The 26,814-nt window shown below is 47.8% G+C and overlaps 1 protein-coding gene across 1 annotated transcript; it reads right to left on the reverse strand.

Moving 5' to 3' along the window:
• Positions 1 to 9,392: 9,392 nt before the first annotated feature.
• On the reverse strand, positions 9,393 to 17,950 carry NOP53 (NOP53 ribosome biogenesis factor). The gene is made up of 13 exons (XM_020978421.1): positions 17,719 to 17,950; positions 17,310 to 17,374; positions 15,994 to 16,078; positions 15,098 to 15,300; positions 14,737 to 14,807; positions 13,968 to 14,063; positions 13,762 to 13,866; positions 12,691 to 12,858; positions 12,353 to 12,528; positions 11,731 to 11,797; positions 11,420 to 11,496; positions 11,272 to 11,328; positions 9,393 to 11,185 (listed from the first exon to the last, which is right to left on the reverse strand). Exons 1-13 carry the CDS (start codon positions 17,925 to 17,927, stop codon positions 11,179 to 11,181), a joined length of 1,386 nt encoding a protein of 461 aa, XP_020834080.1. The 5' UTR covers positions 17,928 to 17,950; the 3' UTR covers positions 9,393 to 11,178.
• Between the last annotated feature and the right edge of the window lie 8,864 nt (positions 17,951 to 26,814).

The following is a 26,814-nucleotide window of genomic DNA, read 5'->3' on the forward strand; positions in this document are numbered from 1 at the left end:
CAGGTTGTGAAGGGCTTTAAAAATCAGAGGATATTGTATGGAATCATGGAGCCAACAGAAAGCCACTAGAGTTTATTGAATAGGAAAAGGGGGCAATATGGCCACACCAGTGCTTTAGGAAGCTCAGCTTAACAGCTGAGTGGGGGATAGACAGGAATGAAAAGAGCCTAGAGGATGGGAGACCAACTGGCAAGTTCTTTCTTTTCTTTTAATTAGTTAATTTTAATTTTTATTATTTTATTTTGCTTTTTGGTGAGGCAATAGGGGTTAAGTGGCTTGCCCAGGGTCACACAGCTAGTAAGTGTCAAGTGTCTGAGGTATGATTTGAACTCAGGTCCTCCTGACTCCAAGGCCAAAGCCCTATCCAGTGTGCCACCTAGCTGCCCCCTATTTATTTATTTTTAGTTTTCAACATTCACTTCCACAAGATTTTGAGTTCCAAATTTTCTCCCCATCTCTCCTCTCCCCTGACCCCAGTACAGCATGCATTCTGATTACCCCCTCCCACAATCTGCCCTCCTTTCTATCATCCCCACTTCTCTTAATTAACCCCTTCCCCTTCTATTGTCCTGTAGGGTAAGATAGATTTCTATACCCCATTGCCTGTGTATCTTATTTTCCACTTGTATGTAAAAAAATTTTTAACATTCATTTTTAAAACTTTGAGTTCCAAATTCTCTCCCTTCCTCCCTCCTCACCCCCTCTCATTGAGAAGGCAAGCAATTTGAAATAGGTTATACATGTGTAGTCATGCAAAACACTTCCGTAATAGTCATGTTGTGAAAGACTACCTATATTTCCCTCCATCCTATCCCACCCACCTTTTATTCTATTCTTTCCTTTGACCCTGTCCCTCCTCAAAAGTGCTGCTTCTGATTACCCCCTCCCCCAGTCTGCCCTCCCTTCTATCATGCCCCCCTCTCATCCCCTTCCCCCCTACTTTCCTGTAGGGTAAAGTAGCTTTCCACACCCAATTGATTGTGCATGTTATTCCCTTCTTAAACCAAATCCAATGAGAGTTAGTTTCACTCATTCCCTCTCACTTCCCTCCTCTTCCCCTCCACTGTAAAAACTTTTTCTTGCCTCTTATGTGAGATAATTTACCCCATTCTACCTCTCCCTTTCTCCTTCTCCCAGTACGTTCTTCTTTCACCTCTTAATTTTCTTTTCTAGATATCATCCCTTCATATTCAACTTACCCAGTGCCCTCTGTCTATATATATTCCATCCAACTACCCTAAAAATGAGAAAGGTCTCATAAGTTACAAGTATCATCTTTCCATGTAGGAATGTAAACAGTTCAACTTTAATAAGCCCCTTATGATTTCTCTTTCCTGTTTACCTTTACATGCTCCTCTTGCATTTGAGTTTTGTATTTGAAAGTCAATTTCTCTATTTAGCTCTGGCTTCTCAATAATGCATTAAATTCCTTTATGTCATTGAATATCAATTTTCCCCCTCATTGATTACACTCATTTTTCTGGGTAGGCGATTTTTGGTTTTAATCCTACTTCCTTTGACCTACAGAATATCATATTCCAGCCCTCCGATCCCTTAATATAGAAGCTGCTAAATCTTGTGTTAGCCTGATTGTGTTCCCACAATACTTGAACTGTTTCTTTCTGGCTGCTTGCAATATTTTCTCCTTGACCTGGAATTTGGCTATAGTATTCCTGGAAGTTTTCCTCTGGGGATCTCTTTCAGGAGGTGATCTGTGGATTCTTTCCATGTCTATTTTATCCTCTGGTTCTAGAATATTAGGGCAGTTTTCCTTGATAATTTCTTGAAAGATGATTCTAGGCTGTATTTTTGATCATGGCTTTCAGGTAATCCAATAATTTTTAAATTATCTTTTGTGGATCTATTTTCCAATTGTTTTTCCAATGAGATATTTCATATTGTCCTCTTTTTTCATTCTTTCGCTTTTGTTTTATCATCTCTTGAATTCTCATACAGTCACTAGCTTCCATTTGCCCCATTCTAATTTTTAAGCAATTATTTTCTTGGGGGCAGCTAGGTGGCAAGTGGATAGAGCACTGGCCCTGGATTCAGGAGAACCTGAGTTCAAATCTGGCCTCAGACACACAACACTAGCTGTGTGACCCTGGGCAAGTCACTTAACCCCATTGCCTAGCCAAAAAAAAAAAAAGCAAATATTTTCTTCAGTGAGCTTTTGGACTTCCTTTTCCACTTGGCCAATTCTGCTTTTTAAGGCATTCTTCTCCACATTGGCTTTTTGGACTTCTTTTGCCATTTAAGTTAGTCTCTTTTTTCTACGGCTATTATACCCTCTGGTTCTAGGACCTCAGGGCAGTTCTCCTTTATGATTTCCTGAAAGATACTGTCCAGGCTTTTTTTTTTTCATTGTGATTTTCAGGTAGACCAATAACTTTTAAATTGTCTCTCCTGGATTGATTTTCCAGGTCAGTTGTTTAACCAGTGAGGTATTTTACATTTTCATCTATTTTTTCATTCTTTTGTTTTTGCTTGACGGATTCTTGCTCTCTCATAGAGTCATTAGCTTCCATTTGCCCAATTCTAATTTTTAACAAATTGTACCTCCTTCCCCATTTGGCCAATTGTATTTTTTAAGGACTTGTTATCTTCAGTGTACTTTTTTTTTCCCATTGTATTTTTTAGAGACTTTTCTTTTTTTTTTCTCTTTTTTTTGCTAGGAAATTGGGTTAAGTGACTTGCCCAGGGTCACACAGCTAGTAAGTGTTAAGTGTCTGAGGCCAGATTTGAACTCAGGTCCTCCTGACTCCAGGGCTGGTGAATAATTTACCCCCATTCTACCTCTCCCTTCCCCCTTCTTCTAATGCATTCCTCTTTCTCACTTTCTCCTTAATTTTATTATTTTAGATATATAAAGTGTTTTATAATTATAGTAATATAATCCTATGTTTGTCTTGGTAAAATGACTCCTAAGTATTTTATATTGTCTACAATTATCTTAAGTTGGTAATATATAGACTTTGTTGATGATTTATGTGGGCTTATTTAATATCCTGCAACTCTCTTGAAATTGTTAATTATTTCAATGTTTTTTAGTTGATTCTCTAGAATTCTCTAGGTATATCATCGTATCATTTGCAAAGAGCAATAGTTTTGTTTCCTCATTCCTTCAATTTCTTTTTCTTGTCTCATTGTTGTAGATAGCATTTTTAGAATTATTTTGAATGATAGTAGTGATAATGGGCATCCTTGCTTCACCCCCTGATCTTATTGGAAAGGCTTCTAACTTATCCCCACTACAGATAATGCTAGCTGATGGTTTTAGATAGACACCACTTTTTTTTTTTTTGCGAGGCAATTGGGGTTAAGCAACTTGTCCAGGGTCACACAGCTAGTATCAAGTGACTGAGGCCGAATTTGAACTCAGGTCCTCCTGACTTCAGGGCTGGTGCTCTATCCACTGTGCCGCCTAGCTGCCTCCATTTATCATTTTAAAGAAAGCTCCATTGAATATGCTTTCCAGTGTTTCTAATAGGAATGAGAGTAGCATTTTGTCAAAAGCTTTTTCTGCATCTATTAAGATAGTCCTATGATTTTTGTTGGTTTTGTTATTGATATGGTCAATTATTCTGATCGTTTTCCTAACATTGAACTGCCTGCATTCTTGGTACAAATTCTACCTGATCACCATCTAGGATCCTTGTGATACATTGCTGTAATCTCCTTGCCAGTATTTTATTTAAATTTTTTGCATCAATATTCGTTAGAGAAATTGGTTGATAGTTTTCTTTCTCTGTTTTTGCTCTTCCTAGTTTGGGTATCAGCACCATATTTATATCACAAAATTTTTTTTTGGTAGGACTCCTTCTTTGCCTATTTTCCCAAATAGTTTATATAGTATTTGAATTAGCTGTTCTTTAAATATTTGGTAGAATTCACTCATGAATCTGTCTGGTCCTGGGAATTTTTTCTTAGGAAGCTCATTTATGACTTGTTCAGTTTCTTCTCTTTTCTTTTGTTTTTTGGATAGGCTTTTTCAAAGTATTCTATTTCCTCTTCTGTTGATTTCAGCAATTTACATTTTGTAAATATTCATCCATTTCACTTTGATTGTGATTTACTGCCATATATTTGAGCAAAGAGCTCCTAATAACTGCTTTAATTTCCTCTTCCTTGGTGTTATATTCACTCTTTTCATTTTTTATAGTGGTAACTGGTTATTTTTTTTTAAATCAAATTAACCAATGGTTTATCCATTTTACTGGCTTTTTCATAAACCAGCTCCTAGTCTTATTTGTTAGTTCAATGGTTTTCTCACTTTTAATTTCTGTTCTTTTTTAGAATTTCCAACTTGGTGTTTAATTAGGGATTTTTAACTTGTTCTTTCTCTGTTTTTTTTAAAGTTGCATGTCTAATTCACTAACCAGCTTCTTTTCTATTTTATTGATGTACATGTTTAGAGATAGAAAATTTCCCCTAGCTGCATCCCATAAATTTTGTCATCTTGTCTCATTGTTGTCATTTTCTTTAATGAAATTATTGTTTCTATGACTTGTTCTTTGACCCACTCATTCTTTAGGATTAGATTATTTAGTTTCCAATAAAATTTTCATTTCTATCTTTCTCTGGCCCTTTATTGAATATAATTTTTATTGCATTATGGTCTGGAAAAGATGCATTTAATATTTCTGCTTTTCTGCATGTGTTTGTGAGGTTTTTATGCTTTAACACACAGTCAATTTTTGTGAAGGTGCCATGTAAAACTGAGGAATTTTCTATTCCCATTCAATTTTCTCCAGAGATCTATCATATCCAACTTTCCTAAAATTCTATTCACCTCCTTTGCTTCTTTCTTATTTAAAATTTTATGGTTAGAGTTATCTAATTCTGAGAGGGAAGGTTGAGGTCCCCCACTAATATAGCATAACTATCTATTTCTTCCTGTAACTAATTTAACTTTTTCTTTAAGAATTTGTATGCTATGCCATTTGGTGCATATGTTTAGTATTGTTATTACTTCATTGTCCTTGGCATCTTTTAGCAAAATGTAGTTTACTTTCTTATCTCCTTTAGGTCTATTTTTGCTGTTGCTTTCAGATCATGATTGCTACCCCTGCCTTTTCTTTTGTAAAACACCTCAGCTAAAATATAATCTGCTCCACCCTCTTATTTTTATTCTGTGTGTGTCCTTCTGTTTCAAGTGTGTTTCTTGTAAACAACATATTTTTGGATTCTGGTTTCTAATCTAATCTTTTGTGTGGATGAGTCTACCCCATTTACATTCATAGTTATGATTGCTAAGTCTATTTCCTTTCATCTCCTCTCTCTCTCTGTGTATGTGTGTGTCTCTCTCCTGTCTCTTTTCAAGTCTATTTCACTTCTGACTACCACCTCCCTTAATCTACCCTCCCTTCTATCAGCTTCACCCTTTTCTTATTCCATTCTCCTCTTATTTCCCTGTTAGATAATATAGATTTATATGCCCAACTGAGTGTGTATGTAATGCCCTCTTTGAACTAATTCCAAAGAACGTAAGGTTCAAGTTTTGTCTGCCATCCTCCACTGTAAAAGGTCTTCAATGCATGCCTCTTTTATATAATTTTCCCTTTTCTTCCTCTCCCTTCTGCCTTCTCCCAGTTCATCCCTCTGTCTCACCCCTTTTTTTTTCTAAGATCATCTCGTCATAGTCAACTACACCCCTGACTTCTATGTATACTCCTCCTAACTGCCCTAATAATGGGAAAGTTATTAGGAGTTAGAAATATCATCTTTCCATGCAGGAATGTAAACCATTTAAACCATATTGAGTCCCTTATGATTTCTCTTTCATGTTTATCTTCATATGATTCTTTTGAGCCTTTTATATGGAAGTCAAATTTTGTATTCATCTGTTGTCTTCTTATCAGGAATGCTTGAAATACCTCTATTTCATTAAATATCCATTTCCCCATCACCCAAAGGATTATACTGGATTTTGCTCGGTAGGTGATTTTTAGTAGTAATCCTAGCTCCTTTGCTTTCCAAAAAAATCATATTCCAGGCCCTTCGCTCCTTGCTCTCAGCTCCCTCAGCTCTCCCCATCTGGGCCCCTCTTTGCGTACTTGTAGTTGTAACAGCAGCTCCTACTTCTGTAACCTCTTACGGCTCACCGAGCGTTCTCGTAACATTCCTAAGAGGTTGGTGGGACGTGAGCTATGCTCCCCTCTTACAGCTAAGGCTCAGAGAGGGGCAGGGACTTTCCTGGTGTAAATCAGCACGTAGGGGAGCCTAGAAGTGCAGCAGGGAGAAGTCCTACAGGATGCTGCTTTAACGCTGCCTACTTCTTGTCAATGGTCTTTTTTTTTTTTGGTGTTTGTTAAATTCATTATTTTAAAAAATGCTTTTTTTAAAAGAGCACGGAGAAACAGCACTGGGAGGGACCTCAGAGCAGTGGTTCTCCAAGTGTGATCTGGAGATCACTAAGCCACTTTCAAGGAGTCTGCAAGGTCAAACCAAATTCAAAATCCTAAAATATTTTAATTTCTAATACGTTATCAACATATAACCTACAGAAATAAAAACTTTTGTGGGGTGGGGAATCTTCAATGTTGTTGGGTTTTGTTGTTTTGTTTGTGTTTGTGTGACGCAACAAGGGCTAAGTGAGTCACATAGGGCCACACAGCCAGTAAGGGTCAAGTGTGAGGCCACATTTGAACTCAGGTCCTCCTGGGCCACTGCTCTATCCACTGCACCGTCTAGCTGCCCCCTCAATAATGTTTGAAGAGTGTAAAGGGGTTTGAGAATCATTGCCTTACTGCATGCTGGGATGCTTGGAGCAGAAGACAGCTCATACGTATATAGTGCTTTAGGATTTTTAAAGCCAATCACGTTGTCTCATTTGCTTCTCACAACCCTCTGAAGGTGACAGTGTCCCTATTTTAGAGATGAGGAAATGGAGTTTGAGAGGACCACACAGCTACTAAGTGTCTGAGGCAGGATTTGAACCCAGTTTCTCCTGGTATTACATCCAGCCTTTTATGTGCATTGGAAGGGATCGTAGAACATGGATTGCTGAATCGGAGTGGAGCTTTGGAAAGTAAGCTGTGAGGGCTGGAAGGAGCCTCAGAGGATATCAGGTCCCAACCCGCCACCACATCCCTGAACAATGACGATCTCTGGGGATAGAAAACTCACCACCTCGCAGATGAGTCCATTCCACTCCTCATGGTGCTGCACTGCTGTTTGCCTCTCTGTGACGCCCACACCTGCCCTCATATTAGGACCACGTGGCGTATGACTGCTTAGCTGTCTCCCAGATGGCTGGGCTCTGGCTAAGACGATCACAACCCTGAGAAACCACTCATTGTTTTCCGATTCTATCACCTCATGCTGTCTCGGCTTTGGAGACACGGATGTGGCCATGCTTGCTCCTAGTAAACATATCCTCAGAAACAAACCAATGCATCTGTAGTCCCGTTTGTGTGCAGGCTTCTTGTGGACGTCCGCTTTTGTTGGCCAAAGCACAGCACCAAACTGTCTGCCTTGGCTACCGACAAATGTGAAGCAGGAAGAACTTCCCTTTACGTGAATGAATCCTGCCCCTGCCTCCTCTGCTTCTGGCTCAGACTCGAGGAGGCTCCTGAGAGAACAGCAGCAGTCTTTAGCAGCCCCTCTACTCCAGCCGATGCCAGGAGAGACCTATGCCAATGCCTAGTGAGGGGCAGGCCAAGCAAGCCCCTGCCACCTTCTGCAGATCTTTCCCACTTCCCCGCTCTCTTGGGCTTTCCTCCTGGCCAAGGTTACAACTCCTAACTCCTTTGTGAGGATCTGGTCTCTATCTATATTGGTGCTGGTTATCCCCCGTGAGAACCTAAGCCCCTTGAAACAATTTTGTGCTTGTATTCCTGGTGCCTAGAACAGCGTTGTTCAGTCCTGTCCAACTTTTTTTTTTTGAGGCATTTGGGGTTAAGTGACTTGCCCAGGGTCACACAGCTAGTGAGTGTCAAGTGTTTGGTCTGAGACCGGATTTGAACTCAGGTCCTCCTGACTTCAGGGCTGGTGCTCTATCCACTGCGCCACCTAGCTGCCCCCACGTGTCCAACTCTTCATGTCCAACCACGGGGTTTTCTTGACAAAGATACTGGAACGGTTCGCCATTTCCTTCTCCAGCTCATTTTACAGACGAGGAAACTGAGGCAAAGAGGGTGAAGTGACTCGCCCAGGATCACACAGTTAGTGTCCAAGACCAGATCTGAACCTGGATCTTCTGGACTCCAGGCCCAGCACTCTACGCACTGCACTGCCTAGCTGCCCCATAGAACACAAAGAACACAGTTTATTGATTTTTTTTAATTTTTAGGCAATTGGGGTTAAGTGACTTGCCCAGGGTCACACAGCTAGTGAGTGTCAATCGTTTGGTCTGAGGCCAGACTTGAACTCCGGTCCTCTTGACTCCAGGGCCGGTGCTCTATCCACTGCACCACCTAGCTGCCCCCTAAACAGTTTATTAGAAAGAAAACTGGAAAAAAAATTTTTTCCAGAAACTTTCTCTGATAAAGGCCTCATTTCTCAAACACAGAAAGAACTGAGTCAAATTTATAAAAATAAAAGCTATTCCCCAATTAATAAATGATCAAAGGAGAGATCAAAGCTATCAATAGACACATGGAGAAATGCTTTAAATCACTAACAATATGGGAAATGCACATTAAAACCACTTGTGAGCTACCACCTCACACCCACCGGATGGGCGAATATGACAAAAAAAGGACAATCGTGGGAAAACTGGAACACTAATGCACTGCTGGTGGGGTTGTGAACTGACCCAACCACTCTGGGGAACAATTTGGAACCGTGCCCAAAAGGCTACAAAACTGTGCATACGCTTTGACTCAGCACCAGCACTTCTAGGGCTGTACCCCAAAGTACTCCAAAGAGAGCAAAGAAGAAGGATGTGGACCTCTGTGCACAAAAATATTTCCCGCAGCTCTTTTTGTGGCAGGTAAAAGTGGAAATTGAGGGGATGCCCATCCATCGTGAAATGGCTGAGCAAGTTGTGGGATGCAAATGTAACAGAATACTGTTGTGCTACAAGAAATGACGAGCAGGATGGTTTCAGAAGAACCCAGACAGACTACCATGAACTGACACAAAGTGAAGTGAACAGAACACTGTACACAGTAACAACAGTGTGTGATGATCGATCACGAATGACTCAGCTACTACGACTGATACAATTCCAAAGGACTCAACAAAAAATGCTATCCACCCCCAGAGAGAGAACTGACGGACTGAGAACGCAGACTGGAACAAACTTTTTTCACTTTTACATTTTGCAACATGATTAATATGGAAATGTTCCGCAGGATTTCAGTAAGCAGGAAGTATACTGCTTATCTTCTCAGTGGGTAGGGGAGGGGCTGGAGGGAGAGAATTCATAATTTAAAAAACTATTAAAATGATTGTCAAAAATAAATTTATTTTTTAAAAAAAGCAAGAAAATGTAAATCATCCCTAAAGGAAAGTGATTTTGCAGTAAAGGGCCCTACGAGTTGCTGCTGGGACTCCACACAAGGTTAAGAAAAGCAAAAAGCAAAACCCCAATGAGACTGGGAAAACAGGACCCTAAGGGAAGTGATGGAAATGCTGATTCTCCCCTTTACCAGAGCTCAGCTTGGGCTCCTCCCCTACTTCACTGCAGGACCTTGGACAGGTCCTTTCCTCTCTGGGCCTTAAACATTCCTATCGGGATGCAGCCTTCAAGGGTTCCTTATCATTTCCCACACAGGCCTTCCTGACCAGCATTCAACAACTCAAAACCACAGTTCTGAAGCCTCGGCACAACGTTTACATTTAGTAAGTCAAACTGAATAACCCCCGCCAATATTTCCCCATTCACACATGGGGTACACAGGTTATCCCAATACCAATGGAGAGGGCACACATTCAGAGACCTCACGTGCAAGGCAAATGTGTCGGAAAGCACACCAGGTACACATGGGAACATTCCTAGAGGACACACATGGTCAGGTGAACTCTCACCTGGTACCTCAGCACCATCGGTGCCCTCTAGAGATGTCTCAAGAAGTTATCTGCCAAGCATCTAGTCTGCCAGGCAGTGTCTCTCCTCCCCTCCGGGCTGCTGTCTGCTGGGGTGCAGTGACTGAAATGCCTCTCCCTGCCAAGGGAGGCTCCAGCTCTTTGGAGGGCACAGCAGGGAGTGATGAGCTATCTGCCCAGATAAATACCCAGCCAATAAAAGTTGACTGGGGAAGTCTCTTTCTCCTGGTGTTGCCTACAGGTTCCTCACAAAAGCTGTCTTACATGAGCTCTGGAAATTCTTTTAAGTTGCCAAATCTACCTGCACCCTCAATATACGTTCTGGGGACTCAGAAGGCACTCAACAAAATCCTAAAGGAGTGGCAAGGAGGTGGGTGTGACACGGAGCCCTCAACTCCACAGTGGCCCCTGACTAATGTGCGCACGACCTTCGAGGCAAGACCACAAGGGCTCAGCGGCACCTGTGGGCTACATCTGGGGTTCGTGCTCTGGCCTGTATCAGGGCTATCACCAACCTCAGAAATACTTATTAAGCAGGGGATTGGTGGCGTGGGCTGTATGAATGGTGGAGATATCAGGGGAAAAAAAGTGGTCCCTCCCCAGCATTAGAGCACATAAAAGATCCATCCAGAGCAGATGCAAAGTGGTCTTCAAGGGGAAGCCAAGGCAGCTGGGAGGACCTTAAAGGGCTTCCCGCCCAAGGTGGAGAGGGACGGCATGGAATGTCTCCTCCGATGCCCCCAGACCCCGGGACTCCCAGTCTTCTACCAGCTGGGAATCTACCTGAGCAGACTCCGCTCATCCAGCCACCCAAGAGCAAACACGTGCTAAAACTGAGGCGGCCTGCCTACATCCAGCCTGCTGCTCGCCCGCTGCCTGACAAAGCCTCCCTGGGTAATTACCCCAAACACCACTGTCTTTTCTACACGCTCACTGTGATTTTTAATGACCTTATTAGAATTTGGCAGACTCTCGGCTGAGCATGACCCTCAGGAGACAAGGCTTCTGCGTGAAGGACCGGCAGTTCCCTGGGGGAACAAAACCTCTCTGCAGAGGTTCTCAGGAACCACAAGCAAGATAAGACAGACCCAAGGATGGACTGAGACTTGGAGCATGAAGAGGCCAGGCCAAAGGACTTTTAATGGAGCATCAGAGGTCAGGCAGAGCAGGTGTCCAGAAGGGCTGCTACAACCTGTGGCCAGAAGAAACCATGAAATGGTTAGAGACAAGACTTGGCACCAAAGGCTGGGCTGGGACAAAGGGGCTTGGGACACTCACTGGAACTCCCGGAAGGACCGCTTCTCCACCAGCTTGACCTTGTATTTCCGCTTGAACCTGGACATGGACGGAAAGGGGAGCTCAGAGATGAGGCCGCCTTCCTCAGACCCTCCCCCTCCCTATGTGGCCCATCCGTCTGGACCCTCACCTGGCTCTTTCCCTAGGCTCTATCATGTTCCTTCTCTGGAAGCTCTTAAATCGGTCCCGAAGAATGCTACCCTCAGGCTAGGAAAGAGATAAGGAGGTGTCAGGTGGACCCGAGAGCCCTGTGCTCTCCAGCCCAGCCTCCTCATGCCCTCAGCCCCCGGGGCGGGCCAAACCCGGCCTGCCTGGGGGACCCAGAGTGTCGCCCACTGCCCCAGACCACTATCAGGGTAGGGCCTCAGGCGTGCAAGGATGAGTCTCATCACTGGGCATAGGATCCTCCAGCACCGCCCCTGCCTGCCCCAGGCCCGATACCTTTAGCTTCCTCAAGGAATCGGCCAGTTCAGTGCTGAGCTGCACATCAATGTCCGGAGCCTGATATCTGTCAGGAAGGAAGGGAAGACATATAAGCTGCACGTCTACCTGGGTCTCCTTGTTCACTGCCCCCTCCCTCCACCCATCTCTGAAATCCTGTGGCCCCTACACAACTGCCTTAGGATGCTAAGGAAAAGAGGGAAACTTTCACTTGGCCACGGAGACAAGCCGTGTCGCCCTTTTCTTCCTCCCCAGCTCCTCACCTTGCCAGCCAGAAAAGGAGCCTGGGCCAGAGGGCGGGACTCACCATGGGAAGATGGGAAAGGAGGGGGCACCACAGGGCAGGTGGGGCTGAAGGCCGGAGGGAACGGCCAGGGCTGGTGGCGGCAGAGACAGGAACTCCACCCACTCACTCCTTCCCTCCCCACTAGAACCAGGGGACGTGGAAGGAAACATGGGAGAGCAATTACAAAAGGCTAGGGCTACCCTGTGGGGGCCTTCAATGCCAGGCTGTGGAGGGTGGAAGAAAAGGATTCTGAATGGATGAAATACAGGGGCAGACCAGCCAGCACCGTGGGTGGACATAACCCCCCACCCCCTTCTCCACCCGCCAGTTACTCACTTAAGACGACCCAGCCGTCGGGGTTTCGCGTCCTCCGCCAGCCGCTTCAACCTCCGTCTCTCTCGCCGCCGGGCCAGCTCCGCCAGCCGCTGGGCCACCTGCATCCTGATGCCACGGAGCTGGAACACCTCCTGGCGCCTCGTCCTTGCCGCCCGCTCTGCCGCCTGCTGGGCTCTCTATGGGGAAACCCCGACCCAGGCCCGTAGGTCAGAAGGTGGAGCTTTTGTCTGACCAGCCTAAGCCTACACGAGCTCCCCAGGAACCTGAGCCATGAAGCCACCCAAGGGGCAGTTGTCTGAGAAGCAGCAGAGATGTGCCCGCGCCAGGGCGCTCCTCACCAGCTTCTGGGCCTCCTTCTCCCGCCTCCTCTGCTGCTCTGTCTTCTTCTCTGGGCCTGGGGGTCTGTGTGCCTGGAAACCTGCATCCTCCTCTCCTTCCGGCTCTGCAGGAGCTTCCCCGTCCGACTCCTCCAGGAGCCCTTCACACAGCTCCTTGAACGCAGACTCCTGAGAGGAAGATGGGGGCTGCTGAGGCCCCCCTCTGGCACACTGCCCCCCAAGTGCGGGCCCTCATCACTTGTGGCCTGGACACCCCCCATTTTCCCGTGGAGCCCTGCCTTTCAGGGTCCTCGACGCACTACTCCCCTCTGCCTCCATGCCTCTAGGATAAAGTACCAGCTTCTCTGTTCAGAATTTAAAGGCTTCCTCACACGGCTCCAGCCCAATCCCCAGAGCTGTGGTGTCTCTACAGGTGATATCCACTGCATTCCAACCAAGCAACAGACTGCTTGTCCTCATACACTCCACAGAACATCCCCCCCGGACAGCTTCTGGCAGGCCTTGCATGCCTGCCCTCCTCCCAGAATTCCCAGCTTCCTTCACACACCAGCTCCTACAGCAAGGCTTTCCTGGTCCCCTTAATCTTGTTTTCAGTTCAGTTATTTTTTAAGGTTCCAGATTTGAGATTTCTCTGGGATAGGGAATGCCCATTGAGTAACCCCATGCTACCGATATGTATATCTACATCTATATCTCAATCGATCTCTATCTACACACATGCAGACACCAGACCCACATGTTCCAGTCTCACAAAACCACTTGGGGGAGGCTCTGACCCCAGGCTGGCTCTCCGGCCACTCTGATCCAGTGATGCTCTCCTCAGCCTCTTGACCGTCCCAAGTTACGCTCTATGTACTTATCAATTAGCAAAGTGAAGGCCCCTCTAGTTTAAAGTCAGTTCTTTGATGGAAGGGATGACGCTTAAGGGTTTTTTCTGTGTGTCGAATAGTTAACAGCGTCCTAGCACAGGATTCAGGTGGAGATGAGGAGACAGGACAGGGTTGCTGGGCCACAAGGGTCCCTCAACCCAGGCACAACTGCCACTTGGCTGCCTAGGGTCCCAGCAGGTACCTTGGTGGGGGCCTCATCCACAGTGGGGAAGGCCAGCTGACGACTGAGTTTCTCTTCCACCTTCTGCCTCTGCAGCTCCACTTCATGGGCTTCCAGGAGCAGGGCCTGGCAAAGACAAACAGGAACACCAGGTGAGGAGGTAGGGCCGGCTCCCAGCATGTCCTAGGACCAGTCTAAGGGGTCCAGGGCAAGAAGGGAGATGGTACCTGGTGGGCCTGGAACGAGGGGTTGTAAGAGCCTCCAGAAGATATCACTTCCACAGCCGGGGCCTGAGAGGGCTTGGTCTGTAGGCGCTGAGGTCGCTACAGAAAGGGAAAGGAGAGAAATGGGGAGAAGGGATGAGAGGGCGTGCCACCCAATCCTTTCTGCAGGCCAGCTGGCCAGAACACAGTGGAAGAAGCCATGACTGACTTGTGTGTGGTCCTGTCAAAGTCTCTTCCCTTTCCTAAGCTTGCAATGAGGTTCATGGGATTGGAGGTGGCAGAAACCATCTAGTCTGAGGCCTCTATTTTACAGATGAGAAAACCAAGGCTCAGAGGGGAAGTGAGCTATTCAAGGGCGCAGGTACCGATCTCAGCACTCTGTGGCAACCAAAGGCATCTTCAACTAGAACATGGGAACTGGATGGGCACAAGGCCCCTTAGCTTTCACAGTCTAGGGTCCAAAGGCACCCAAGTCTTTCTCCCTGCCTGGCTGCTCACGGCTGCTGCTTCCTCACTCCCCAACCAGAGGTCATCTCCAGTCGTCCTAATGTGTATCTTGCCAATGAACCCAGATGGCTCCGGAGGAGAAAATGAGGCTGGTGACCCTGCACAGCCCTGCCTCCCTCAAACCCCATTCACTTGTAAGTCACAGCAGCACCTGGTCAATGTCATGGTCCTCCTCGAGAATGAAGGACAAACCACAATAACAACCCCACCCCCCACAGTTCCTTCCCCCACCCTCCCAGCCCTTTACCACACAGACACTCCTCACCTTTACTCCCTTCCTCTTCGTCTGCTCCAAGAAGAAGGTGTCCTGGCCAACCAAGGGGTGGTCCAGAGGATCTAGAAAGGACGAGGTGGGGGCAGAGGACAGAACACCAGTCATCAGGGAACAATGGGGAGGAAGATGAAGGGCAGAGAAGGAAGGGGGCCTCCCTCCAAATTCATCGCCCCGAATGACTCCAACTCAGCTACCAGAATCTGCAGGGAACCAAAGCTCTAATCGTAGCAGCAGAGGCAGAGGTGCCAGCCCCCCCCCCCCCCCGGCAGTGGAATTAAAACCCAGGTCTTCTGTATCTCGACCTGCAGCTTTTGTCAAGTCCACGGACCCAGCCAGCCATCCTCTCACTTACTGTCCTTGGCCCAGAGGTCATAGAATGGTCGGCCAGCCGTTTCCTCTGGGTCAGAAGGCTTGGTCTTTGGCTCTGGGGGCTGACGTAGTCGGGCCTGGGCCTTCCGCACCTCCCGGGGCAGCTTTCCCTGCTGGGCCAAGTGCTCCCACAAGCGCTGCTTGCGTTTCAGCTTCTTCCCATTGGGGATCTGGTGGGCAAGGATGCTGCCAAGAAGGGGGCAATGAGAGGGGAGATGAGGGAAGAGGACCCAGGTATAAGGAAAACTGTAATCCCGTTTTCCTCATCTCCTACGGCCCGGACCACGGCCTCAGTTCCCCAACTTCTGATGACTCCTCCCCTTGAGTCTCTCACTCTCCCAGGTCCTCTGGCTGTCTACTCTCTTCTGAGCCACTACTCTTGTCCATCCTGCTGGGGAGCCCACCACGACTCTCCATGGCCCACACCACCCCATCTATACTTTTCAGCTTGACCATCGAGACCCCCCAGGCCAGTGCCAGCCTTCTTTTCCCTAGGATCCTGCACATGCCGCCTCTATTCTCAAAGAAAGTCCACTTTCGCCTTCGATACTTCCCTTAAACTGACCCACCCCTTCCCTGTCCTGCACCCACTCCCTTGTCCTCTCCCAGTTCCTGCCCCTTCTGCAAGGCCTAGTGCAGCCCTGCTCCCTTGGCCAGGAAGCCATTCGTGGTAGGAAATAAAAGCATACAAATAAAAGAGAGTAACAAAATGTAGTTTAAAAAGAAAAAAGGCAGTCCTGTGCCTGTGTATCAGGGTAGTAAGGAAACAGTTCTTCTGATTAGGGAAAATCAGGGAGCTTCCTTTTTTTAGAATTCCTAAAAAGGAAATCCCAGGGAGAATGGAGCCGAGTGAAGGGGGAGAGAAGAACACTCAGTTACTTCTTTGGGGAAGGTACTTTGGAACGTGATTCTAAAACCCGATCAATCCAAAAAGGCTTCTTCAGGAGCTGATTTATCTTCAAGTCTGGAGGAAAAGGAAGAGTCAAACAGATGGTCTCCAAGAGCACTTTGCACCCTAGCTTCCTACATCACAACTCCCCTTCCCTTCCCCCATGGAGAAGCTACAACAATCTTAACTCATCAGGCCAGAGAAGGGGAGCTCCATATCTCACTCCTCCTGCCCCAGCCCAACCCCTCTACCCTCCAGGATCTGAGAGTGAGCTCCCTTTTCCTAGGCCTGGGTTTTCCCCAACCTTGGTGGGGAAGAAGGCCCCTTCATCTCCCAAGCCCCATACAAGGATAGGACCGCTTTTTTCCTTTTCAAACTATGCTTCATTACTATCTTTTACTTATGTACCTTCATTTCCTACTATGCCCCCCCCAGCCACCCCTTATGACAAAGAAGAAAAAGTTCAGCAAATCTAATCAACATATCAACCAAGTTAGACATTTAATGCAACACTCCATTGCACTAAAAATTTAACATTAAACATCAGTAAAAATAACTATATTTAACCATCACTTACATTTAAATTAACTGGTTTCAATACTTAAAAGTATTGATAAAATGTTTTTTTCCAAAGGTCTCTTCTAGATCTACAATTCCTTCCTTTAAGTCTGCTGCAGGCTTCTCTAGGGCTCTGCCTTCTTTAATCCACAAAACATTAGCCCAAAAGGGGTCTGGAGCACCCATCCAATCCAATCCCATAATTCTCTCCTGATTCACGCTCCTCTCCACTCTGGCTAAAATGTAAGCTTCCTGCAGGCAGCGACTGTCCCTAGAACCCAGGGTCTGGTACAAATTAAGCACTTCACAGGGGGGCTTGCTGAATGATCACCGAAGGGGAATCAGCAGCGCCTGTGAATAGGGACACCACACTGGGGCTTCCCAGCACCATTCCAGCACACCACCTCTCCAGGGAAGCAGGTTTTCTATTTGATGCTTAGCTTTTCACAGAAGACGTCCCTCCACTCAATCCCTAACCAGTTCATGATAGCAGCAGCGCCGACTAAACCTTGGGAAGAACCTGTCTTTGGCCTCTTTTTGCATCCCACCAGAGCAGGGCAGTGCCTGGCCAGTATGAAGTGCTTAATCGATGTTTACCTATTATCTACTCAGGCCTGTGCCCTTCTTCTCTAGCCCTTCAAGCTACTGCCATGCTGGCGGTCCCTGCCCCCCAGACCGCCCACTCCTTGCTTCCCGCCCCGCCCCCACGCTCCCCCTCTTTGCTCCCCGCCCCGCCCCCCATGCTCACCCTTCTCTTGGTTCCCCGTGTCCACAAAGAAGAGGTGTTCATCCGGAGTGTCTGAGATCAGGCCCCTGGGGCAAAGAACGCGCAGGTGAAGGCGGGGTGCTGGATTTCACACACCTTTCCCGGGGTCCAGGCCCCGCCAGGGTGACCCGCTCCCTGAGCCCGGGGTCCCCACGGCCCCTCAGGGACCTGCCCCTCGGAGGCACCGGAAGTGCCCCCTGCCTCCGGACCACGCGCCGGAAGTACAAGGGAAGGGCCGGCTTGGTGACTCCCGGGTCCAGTGAGGCCGACCGGAAGCGTGCCCAGGACCAGCGGAAGTGCCGGTCAGACGCCCGCCTGCGGAGCGCCCCCGACCCTGGAGTCCCTTCGCAGCCCTGCCCTGTCGGGAGCCCCGCCCTCCCCGCGGGCCTACCCGGCCGCGCGCTCCTGCAGCCGCACGTCTTCCAGAAACGTGTCCACCTCCTGCCCCAGCGGCTCCTCCGCGAGACGCCGCCAGCCCCGCTTCTTGTTCCGTGGCCCGCGTCGTCGCCGCCTCGCGGCCCCGGGGTCCGCCGAACCGGACCGGAACCCGAGGAACCCCGAATCGCCGGCATCGCGCTTACTGGCTCCACCACGCGCCATCTTGCAAAAGGAAAGAGATTGTACTTGCGACACCGGATATCCGGCAAGCGCCTCTTCCGACCCCTGTACTTCCGGCTGCCGCCGCCATGTTGGTAAAGGGAGGGCGATTTTTACAATGTATTAACTTATTAACGTAAATTACCCTTTGTAATTCAAATTTACAGTGTTGATTAACGCAGTGACTGTACTGTACTGCACATCTACAAATGTAAATTCGTATATGCATTTTTATATTCGTATTTGTTAGGTATTTGTAGAGTGTTTTGTACTGTCGGAGTCGGGAAGATGAGTTCAAATCTGCCCTCGGACACTTCCTAGCTGTGTGACCCTGGGCAAGTCACTTCACCCTGTTTGCCTCAGTTTCCTCATCTATAAAATGGGCTGGAGAAGGAAAGACAAACCATTCTGGTGTCTCTGCCAAGAAAACCCCAAATGGGGTCATGGAGAGGAACTACAGAAATAGAAATTCGTATTTGCATTTGTATTTTCATATTTGTGACATATTTGTATGGTGTGCTATACTATATAAATTTGTATTTACATCTGCCTATTTGTATTAGTTGTACATGTTATACAAATTCGTATTTATGTATTTGTATAGATTGCTGTATTATGCAAACATAAATTTGGGAATATGAATTTTCCGTGGCAGGAAAGGGAAAAAGCGTTTATGTAGCACATACGATGTACCAGGCACGATATTAAACATTTTAGTTATTATTTTGTTTAATCCTCACAACAGCTCCGGGGGGTAGATACTATTATTTCACCCATTTTACAGATGAGGAAACTGAGGCAGACAAGTTAAGTGGCTTGCCCAGGGTCATAGCTAATAATTGTTTTGAAACCAGATTTGGACTCAGGTCCTGATGATTCCGGGTCCAGGAGTCTGTCTGCTGGTGGCCTCAGTAGTTAACGAAAGTGCCCTGTTTATGCCCCTTTTTGATTTTGGGGGGTTTCTCCTGTACGTGTTTGAAAAACAACCCATTGGTGATCTTTTTGTCCTTTTATTCTCAGGCCTCTACCTACCCATTCACTAACACCTTAATTTTAGGTGTTAAACCTTGTCTTAAATGAGTACAGCCAGCAGCATCTATATTGGGCTTTAAGGTTTGCAAAGTCCTTTATAAAGAATGCCTCATTTTAGTCTCACAGCAACCCTGGAGGTAGATGCTGTAATTATGCCCATTTTGCATTTGAGGGAACTGAGGCACACAGAGGTTAAATGACTCGCCCAGGATCACAAAGCTAATAAGTATTTGATGAGGGATTTCAACTCAGATCTTCCTGATTTCAGGCTCAGGGTTCTCTCCACTGCGCTGCCCAAGCTGCCAAGCAAAACAAACCCACGTATTCCCTTTGTTTGGTTGGTTTTTTTGCTTTTTGGTGAGGCAGTGGGGGGTTAAGTGACTTGCCCAGTGTCACACAGCTAGTAAGTGTTGGATTTGAACTCAGGTCCTCTTGACTCCAAGGCTGGAGCTCCATCTACTGTGCCACCTAGCTGCTCCCCCCCATACACACACATTCCCTTTGAAAGGCTATGCCTTATTCTCAGGTGAAGTTAACAGGCATTTATTAAGTGCCTGCTGTGCATAAGCCACTGTGCTGTGTTCCCGGGGTACAGAAAGGCAAACACACAAATCCCAAGCCAACTCCCTGCTCTGGAGGAGCTCGTGATATGACGGAGGAGACAACATACGTACAAACAAGCCATAGATGGCAGAAGCGGGATTAGCAGGGGGCAGGCCCCAGACTTGGGGGGACCTGAAGAGGCTTCCTGTGGGTATGGAATGTTCACTGGCCATTGAAGGAAGCTGGGATGGGGAGGGGAAGAGCGAGAGCCCCTGGACGTAGGGGGACAGCCACTGAAAGTGTCTAGAGCATCTTGTTCCAGGAAGGGCACAGAGGCCAGCACCATTGACTGAAGAATCCTGGAGGGGGTGGGGCAGGGTGGTGACGTGGTCACTTTGGGGGCTGAGTGAAGGATGGCCTGCAGTGGGCAGACCACCCCCCCCCAGCAGCTCTGGCAACAGTCCAGGCCTGAGCTGATGAGGGTCTGCACCAGGGTGGGGGCAATGCCAGAGGAGAGAAGGGCGTGTACTGGGGAGATGCTGCATCGACAGATTAGATGTGGGGGGTGAGAGGCGGTGAGGAACTTGGTTGTGAGTCTGGGGGTCTGGGGGGACGGTGTTGCCCCCAACAGTCATAAGGAATTTTGAAAGATGGGAGCATTTGTTGGGAAAGATGATGAGTTCCATTTTTGACATGCTGAGTTGGAAGTGTCTTTGGGATGTCCAGTTTGAGATATCTCATAGGCAGTTGGAGATGGGAGTTTGGAGGTTAGAGAGAGCTGAGGGCTATACTGATAGATCTGAGACTCTTCAGAATAGGGATCATTTAGGGGGCAGCTAGGTGGCACAGTGGATAGAGCACTGGCCCTGGAGTCAGGAGGACCTGAGTTCAAATGTGGCCTCAGACACATAACACTCACTAGCTGTGTGACCCTGGGCAAGCCACTTAACCCCAACTGCCTCACAAAAAAAAAAAAGAACAGGGATCATTGAATCCACAGGAGCCCCTGAGACCCCCAAGCGAAGTAGTATAGCAGGAAAGGAGAAGGGGCCCAGAACAGCCCTGGGGACACCCCCAGTCACATAAGGAGCTGGAGCAGGAGCGGGCAGACATGGACGAAGAGAACCAGTGGAAAGCCCGGAGAGGACAAGGGTGTCAGGGCCTTCTGGTCTGTCCTCTCCGGCCCATGGTGCTCTCTCAGGGAGGTGATTCTGTGAGCAGAGAAGAGAACAGGGCAGCCTCTGCCTGGATGGCAATGTCCTCTAGCACGTGGCCTGCAAGGGAATGCTAGGCACACCGTAGGGCAAGGCCTCTCCAGGGTGTAGTGTATGGAGCCCCCAGGCCTGGAGGCAGGAAGAGCAGAGTTCAAATCCTGCCTCAGACATGGACCAGCTGTGTGACCCTGGCAAGTCACTTCCCTTTCATCTGCTTCCGTAACTGTAAAAGACAGCACCCACACCCCAGGGTTGTTAGGAGGCTCAGATATTTTTGGTCATGTTTGTAAAGCACTTTGCAAACTTGAAAGGGCTACATGAATACTAGCTAAGATTATTATCCAATGCTCTGTCATCTTGACTCTGTATTCCAGGAGTGGGGTGGTTACTAGCCCTCCCACTGAAGCACAGCTCCAGTCGTCGGGAGACTTCTCCTGACTTCCAAGCCCTCAAGTGGATCCCCATTGCTGTGGGAAGTCCTGCCAACAGTGCAGATTGCAGCCCTAATACACCTGCCCAGCCTGCCAGCCCCTGGCCTCTCCTCATTTCCTGACGCTCCAGGATACCCACCATGTGACCAGCTTATCTGCTCTTCCTATCATATTTTTCTTGAATTAATAAATGCATTAATTGTTATTTTTTTTTTTGCATTTGGGGTTAAGTGACTTGCCTAGGGTCACACAGCTAGTTAGCATCAAGTATTTGGGCTGAAGCCAGATTTGAACTCAGGTCCTCCTGCCTTCAGGGCCAGTGCTTTATCCACTGCACCACCTAGCTGCCCCTCAATAGACATTTATTTAGCACCTACTGTGTACCTAGGATTGTGCTAAGCCTGGGAGATACACATAGAAAATTCTTGTCTTGGAAAAGCTTTTATAAAGAGCTAGACTTGCAGTCAGAAAGCCCAGAGTTCAAATGTGGCCTCAGCCACTTACTGGCTGTGTGACCCTGGACAAGTCCCTTAACCTCTGTCTTCCTTAGTCCCCTTATCCGTAAAATGGGGGCAGTAATAGCACCTAACTCTCATGGGTGTCATGAGGATTGGAGGAGATATTGGTAAAGCACTTTTTGAAACTTGAGTGCTATGTAAATGTTAGCTATGATCATTATCACTGTTATTATAGAGATAGTGGGAGACCACACACATTGAGGGACGGTGCAAGGGAGGGGAAATTTGATAGTGAGTGGGGTCATAGGGGAGTAGAATTGACATCCCCTTTCCAGGGGCAGTGGGAGTGTTGATTTGATTGTGGTTCCAGGACTGAAGAGTAGGGAGAGAGGAAGGGTATGGGGTCAGGGTGGGATGGGGGCTGGTAAGAAGATGGCGGATGATCCAATAAGGCATGGCGGGAGACAGTCGGGGCCATGGGGCACCAGGAGATGGAGAAGATAGAAAGGGCTGTCTTCCAGGGATTGGTCAAGAAGATAGTCAGCCTACATGTGGCGGTGGTGTTCAGTTGCTTCACTCACGTCTAACTCCTCATGACTCCATTTGGGTTTTTCTTGGCAAAGATACTGGAGAGGTTTGCCCTTTCCTTCTCCAGCTCATTTGACAGATGAGGAAACTGAGGCAAACAGGGTGAAGTGATTTGCCCAGGGTCACACAGCTAGGAAGTGTCTGAGGCTGGACTTGAACCCACAAAGATGAGTCTTCCTAACTCTAGGCCCAGCGCTCTATGCACCACGGCCCCACCTAACAGCCTTAGATGCGGAAGATGACATCTTTTAGTCTAGTTCTCAGGTTGCTACCAGGTGGGATAGATAAAGTGGAGGGCCTCAGGTTTAGGAAGACCCAAGTTAAAATCCAACCTCAGATGCTTACTAGCTGTGTGACCCTGGGCAAGTCACTTTCATTACTTTGCGTTTCAGTTTCCTCCCTGTAAAATGGGGCACAATTAGAGCATTTCCCTCCCAGGGCTTTGTTTGATATCTAATTAGTTCACGTTTGTGAAGAGCTTTGCAAACCTGAAAGTGCTATAGAAGTGCTAGGTCTTATTTTCATCCAATAGGAAATTATTGGTTGTACGTCACAGCCCGTTCCCTCCCACCCCCGTACTCCTCTCCTTTGCCCCTCTCCCATGTGATAGTTATATTTAGTTCTTGCTTATATTTCCTGTTCCCCTGCCAAACAGTAACACCAGTAGAATCCGGGCATTAAACAATGAGCCTTTGTTTCTGTGGAAAGTGTGGGATGATTACTGGAGCTATGCAATTTCTCAAAAGTAATTCAACCCAGCATCCTCATGGTCAACTCTTGGCTCAACTCGTCATGCGTCTGTTCTGTGTGTGCTCTTTCTGCCAGCTAGACATACTGATGGACAAGCCCTAGAGGTTTTTATCCAAACGCGTGTCATGATCTAGACAATAGACACTTTTCATCCACTTGGTCTTTCCTGTGTGGATGGTCAGGTCAGGCTCTTTTAAAAAGTTCTGTTCCGTTTCAAGAGACTCTGCTGTGTTCCAGGGCTGGTATCCAGCCCATTGTTGTCCACAAACAGAAGAATTCAGAGAACCAGACTCTCTCTGGAGAATCTCTTTAATTTGGACCTCCTTCATCACCCTGGTGAATACCTCTGGTGAGCATACACCTCCGTGTTTTAGGGCTCACCTGATGTTTATGGTGTGGGATTTCTTTTAGGGCATGAATTAGGGTTATTTCTCTCATTAAGGCTTTCAAGGAAATGCAGTGATTTTGGTAATTGGATGACTGCTCCTTCAGGAGCCTTTAAATTGGCCTTTCACCTTACTTTCTCATGACCAATAAGCAATGTGAGCATGGTGGGATCTTATACTGTCTTCTTCCTTCAGCTGGTTGTGGAATGGGAGAGGTGTGGTCCATGGTGGACTATTGCTTGGGAAAGCCTCCTGGTTTCTTACTGACCTCCTCTTCAAGACGCCTTCAGTTCCCATCTGTGACTGGCAGAAAGCTTGTATGTGGATGAGGGAGGAGGCACGTAGATCGGTGGTTGGGGATGTCTTTTCTTGGTGTTAGAGAATCGTGCATTTAGAGCTGAGGGGCACCTTACTGGCCTTCAAATCCAGCTTCTCCTCCGACCCCTGCCCCTTTGCGGAGAGAGATCGAGTGAATCACCTTGGGTCAAGGAACCAATCCTGTCCCCGGCAGGATTTCCTCCTGACGCCAAGTCCGACGTCCTTTCCATTGCGCCACCTGTAAGTTACATGTGTTCACAAGTCACCTACTCGTGTGGGTGGATCTGAAGCCTGGCCCTCTGCAGAGGGCAGGAGAGCCCAGGGTAGCGCCCATACCATCAGCACCCTGCCTTGGGGTGGGGAGAAGGGCAGGCAGGCCCCAGAATGGCCACCGAGGCTGGGTTTGGGGGCTAGAATTCTCTCTCTCTGTTCCTCTCACATTTCTCTATTCTAGGGACACAGGTACGTGTTCAGAGCGGTTCCCCTCCATAATTGTTCTTAAGGGAGTGGGTAACCCTTAGCTTTCACTCACCAGATACTGGTTACACAAAAGACCCTCACGCATAGCAGACAGGAAGGAAACTCACTTATCCTGATGAAATAGCAAACAAAAATTAGTCAAGTTCTGTGGATTACAATATGCTAGAAAATACACAGGGGTAAATGAGCTCTTCAGCTGGGAAGGAGATAGTCAACATTTATTAAGTACTGTATGCCAGGCACTAATAGCTCAAACTAGGAGAGAGAGAGACTGGTCTCCCCAAAGGGTCAGTTAGGTGGCACAGTGGATAGAGTCCCAGCCCTGGAGTCGGGAGGATCTGAGTTCAAATATGACCTCAGACACTTACTAGCTGTGTGATTAAGGGCTGGAAATTGGGAACAGGCTCCCGGCCTTCCCACCAGCCTCAGAGTTTGGAGGAACTCCTCCAGCTTTTTCCCTGTTTTAAACTCAGCTGTCTTGAGCTGCTCTGCATCCTGACCCCTTCTGGGGGGCCACAGCTCCTGGTCCCTGTAGAGAAAGCATAGGTCCATCCCAGCAGCTGCTCGGCCAGCTGGGAGCTCCTGGCCAGCCCACAGTGTTCCCCTTCCCCCCCCAGAATGACAGCGAGGAAGCCTTGGACTTTGAGGCACAATCCTGACTCTCAAAGTCAATGGCCAGGAGCCCGTCTGAGAAGCAGCCGCCTAGCTTTTGGCCACAGTAGGAAAGTGAACCCTTGTTCCTAGCTGACTAAGAAGGGAAGAGCTTCCCATCTGGTGGGCTCCCATAGTTCTTCGTCACTCCTCTTTGGGAGAGCCACAGCCAGCTGAATGCCTTGACTCAGTATCCCCATCTCGCCTCTGTCTTCATCTCTATGGCAAGCAAGAATAGCCAAGGACATCCCTGTTTCCAGCATCTTCTTGGTAGAGGGGCTTCTAGGGAACTCTGTGGGGAAAGGCAGTAGCAGCAGGTGAGTATTGGGGTGCGGGGCGATCAGGGAAAGGCCTGCTGAAGGGGACGCTGCAGATGTTAACTGATGGGGGTGACACAGTCGGCCCTGGGCTGCAGGAAAATCACTCGGGCTCCTGTGGAAAAGGAGCTGAAAAGAAGAGCCACAGGGAAGGTGGCACCAATTGCAAGGCCATTGAATCCATACGTTGTCCAAGTGAGAGGTGATGAGGGTCCGAACTAGGGGGTGTCTGTATGAATCAAGAGGGGGGTGGGTGGCAGAGGTGTTTCCGTTTTGTTTTGTTATTAAAGGAAAGATTTGACAAGTGATTGTAGAGTATGTTGGGTAAGGAAGAGCGAGGGGTCAGGAATGACCCCAAAGCTGCAAACCTTGGTGATCGAGAGGATGGGGACACCCTGGAGGACTAGAGGAAAGGGTGGTGGGTTTGAGGGAAAACTGGAACAAGTTCTGACTGGGACATGTTTGGGACATCCAGGTTGACATACCCAGTAGGTCGCTGATTCAGGACTGGAGGTCAGGAAAGAGACCAGGACAAAATATAGAAATCAGGGAGAACCAGGAGAGAGCCCCGGGGGCATGTACAGGTCTGTGTAGGGAAGCTAACTGAACTCGCAGGAGCTGAAGAGATGGCCGAGGGAGAGCACAGGGGGAGAGGGGGGCCAGGAGAGAGCAGCGGGGCCATGTCCCGGGTTAGTGAGCCTGGCGTGGAGATGAAGTGGCAGTGAGCCACATCTGACGCAATGAACCAGCGCAGTATCCGGGAGATAATTGACCGGAGCGAAGGCTACTGAAACATCCAGCAGAATGAGGCTTGAGAAAGGCTGCTGGATTTGGTGATTAGGAGGTCGCCGATAACTCTGCAGAGGGCAGTTTCAGCTGAATGATGAGGTTGGAAGCCAGGCTGAAGAGGGTTAGCAAAGAGTGGAGACGACAAGCATACATGGCCTCTTTCCAGGAGTTTGGCTGTGATGGGGAGGAGAGATGTAGGATAATAGCTAGTGGGGATGGTATAAGAGGCAGCTAGGTGGTGTAGCAGATAGAGCTCTGGACCTGGAAACGGGAAGATCTGAGTTCAAATCCAGTCTTGAACATTTAATGACTGCATGACCCTGGGCAAGTCACTTAACCACTCTTTGCCTCGGTTTCCTATCTGTGAAATGAGAAGAATAATAGCACCTACCTTCCAGGGTTGTCATGAGGATAAAATGAGGTAATATTTGTAAAGCACTTTGTCCACCTTAGAGTGCTATATACATACTAGTGCTTGTTGTCTTAGTAGGTCTAGGGTTTTTTAAAGAATAGTAGATACCTGGCATGATTTCTAGGCAGCAGAGAATAATCCTGAGATTGCCAGGGAGAGATTGATTAGAGAAGGTAATGATTATGGGAGCAGTTTGCTAGGGGAGATGGGAGGAGAAGGGAGCATGTAGAGGGGATGACCTTGGTGAGAAGAAGGGTCACCTCTTCCTCAGAGAGTAAAGGAGGAGAGACTGGTGGGTGATGGCAAGTGGTTATAAGGTGAGGGGAGAGTAAAGTGTGGGGTGAGGTCCTCAGCTGGAGTGAGGAAAGGGGCACTGAGAAAGGCTTAAGGGAGTGGGATAGAGAATCAATTAGGGAGGAGTAAAATTCGTGTCTGAGGCACTAGGTGGCTCAGTGGATAGAGTCAGGACAACCAAGTTCAAATCTGGCTTCAGACACTTAGGAGCTGTGTGACCCTGGGCA

The sequence above is a fragment of the Phascolarctos cinereus genome, unplaced genomic scaffold (assembly GCF_003287225.1).
Source record: "Phascolarctos cinereus isolate Bilbo 61053 unplaced genomic scaffold, phaCin_HiC Scaffold_726;HRSCAF=1367, whole genome shotgun sequence".
In the NCBI taxonomy this organism is placed as follows: Eukaryota; Metazoa; Chordata; class Mammalia; order Diprotodontia; family Phascolarctidae; genus Phascolarctos; species Phascolarctos cinereus.

Bases quoted from the DNA above. Each gene is read 5' to 3' on its own strand.
- NOP53 (XM_020978421.1), bottom strand. From the start codon at position 17,927: ATGGCGCGTGGTGGAGCCAGTAAGCGCGATGCCGGCGATTCGGGGTTC. The intron at 17,375-17,718 runs GTAGGCCCGCGG...TCTTTGCCCCAG, and splicing joins CTGCAGGAGCGCGCGGCCGG to GGGCCTGATCTCAGACACTC. The intron at 11,329-11,419 runs GTGAGGGTCCAG...GTCCATGTCCAG, and splicing joins GAGCCTAGGGAAAGAGCCAG to GTTCAAGCGGAAATACAAGG.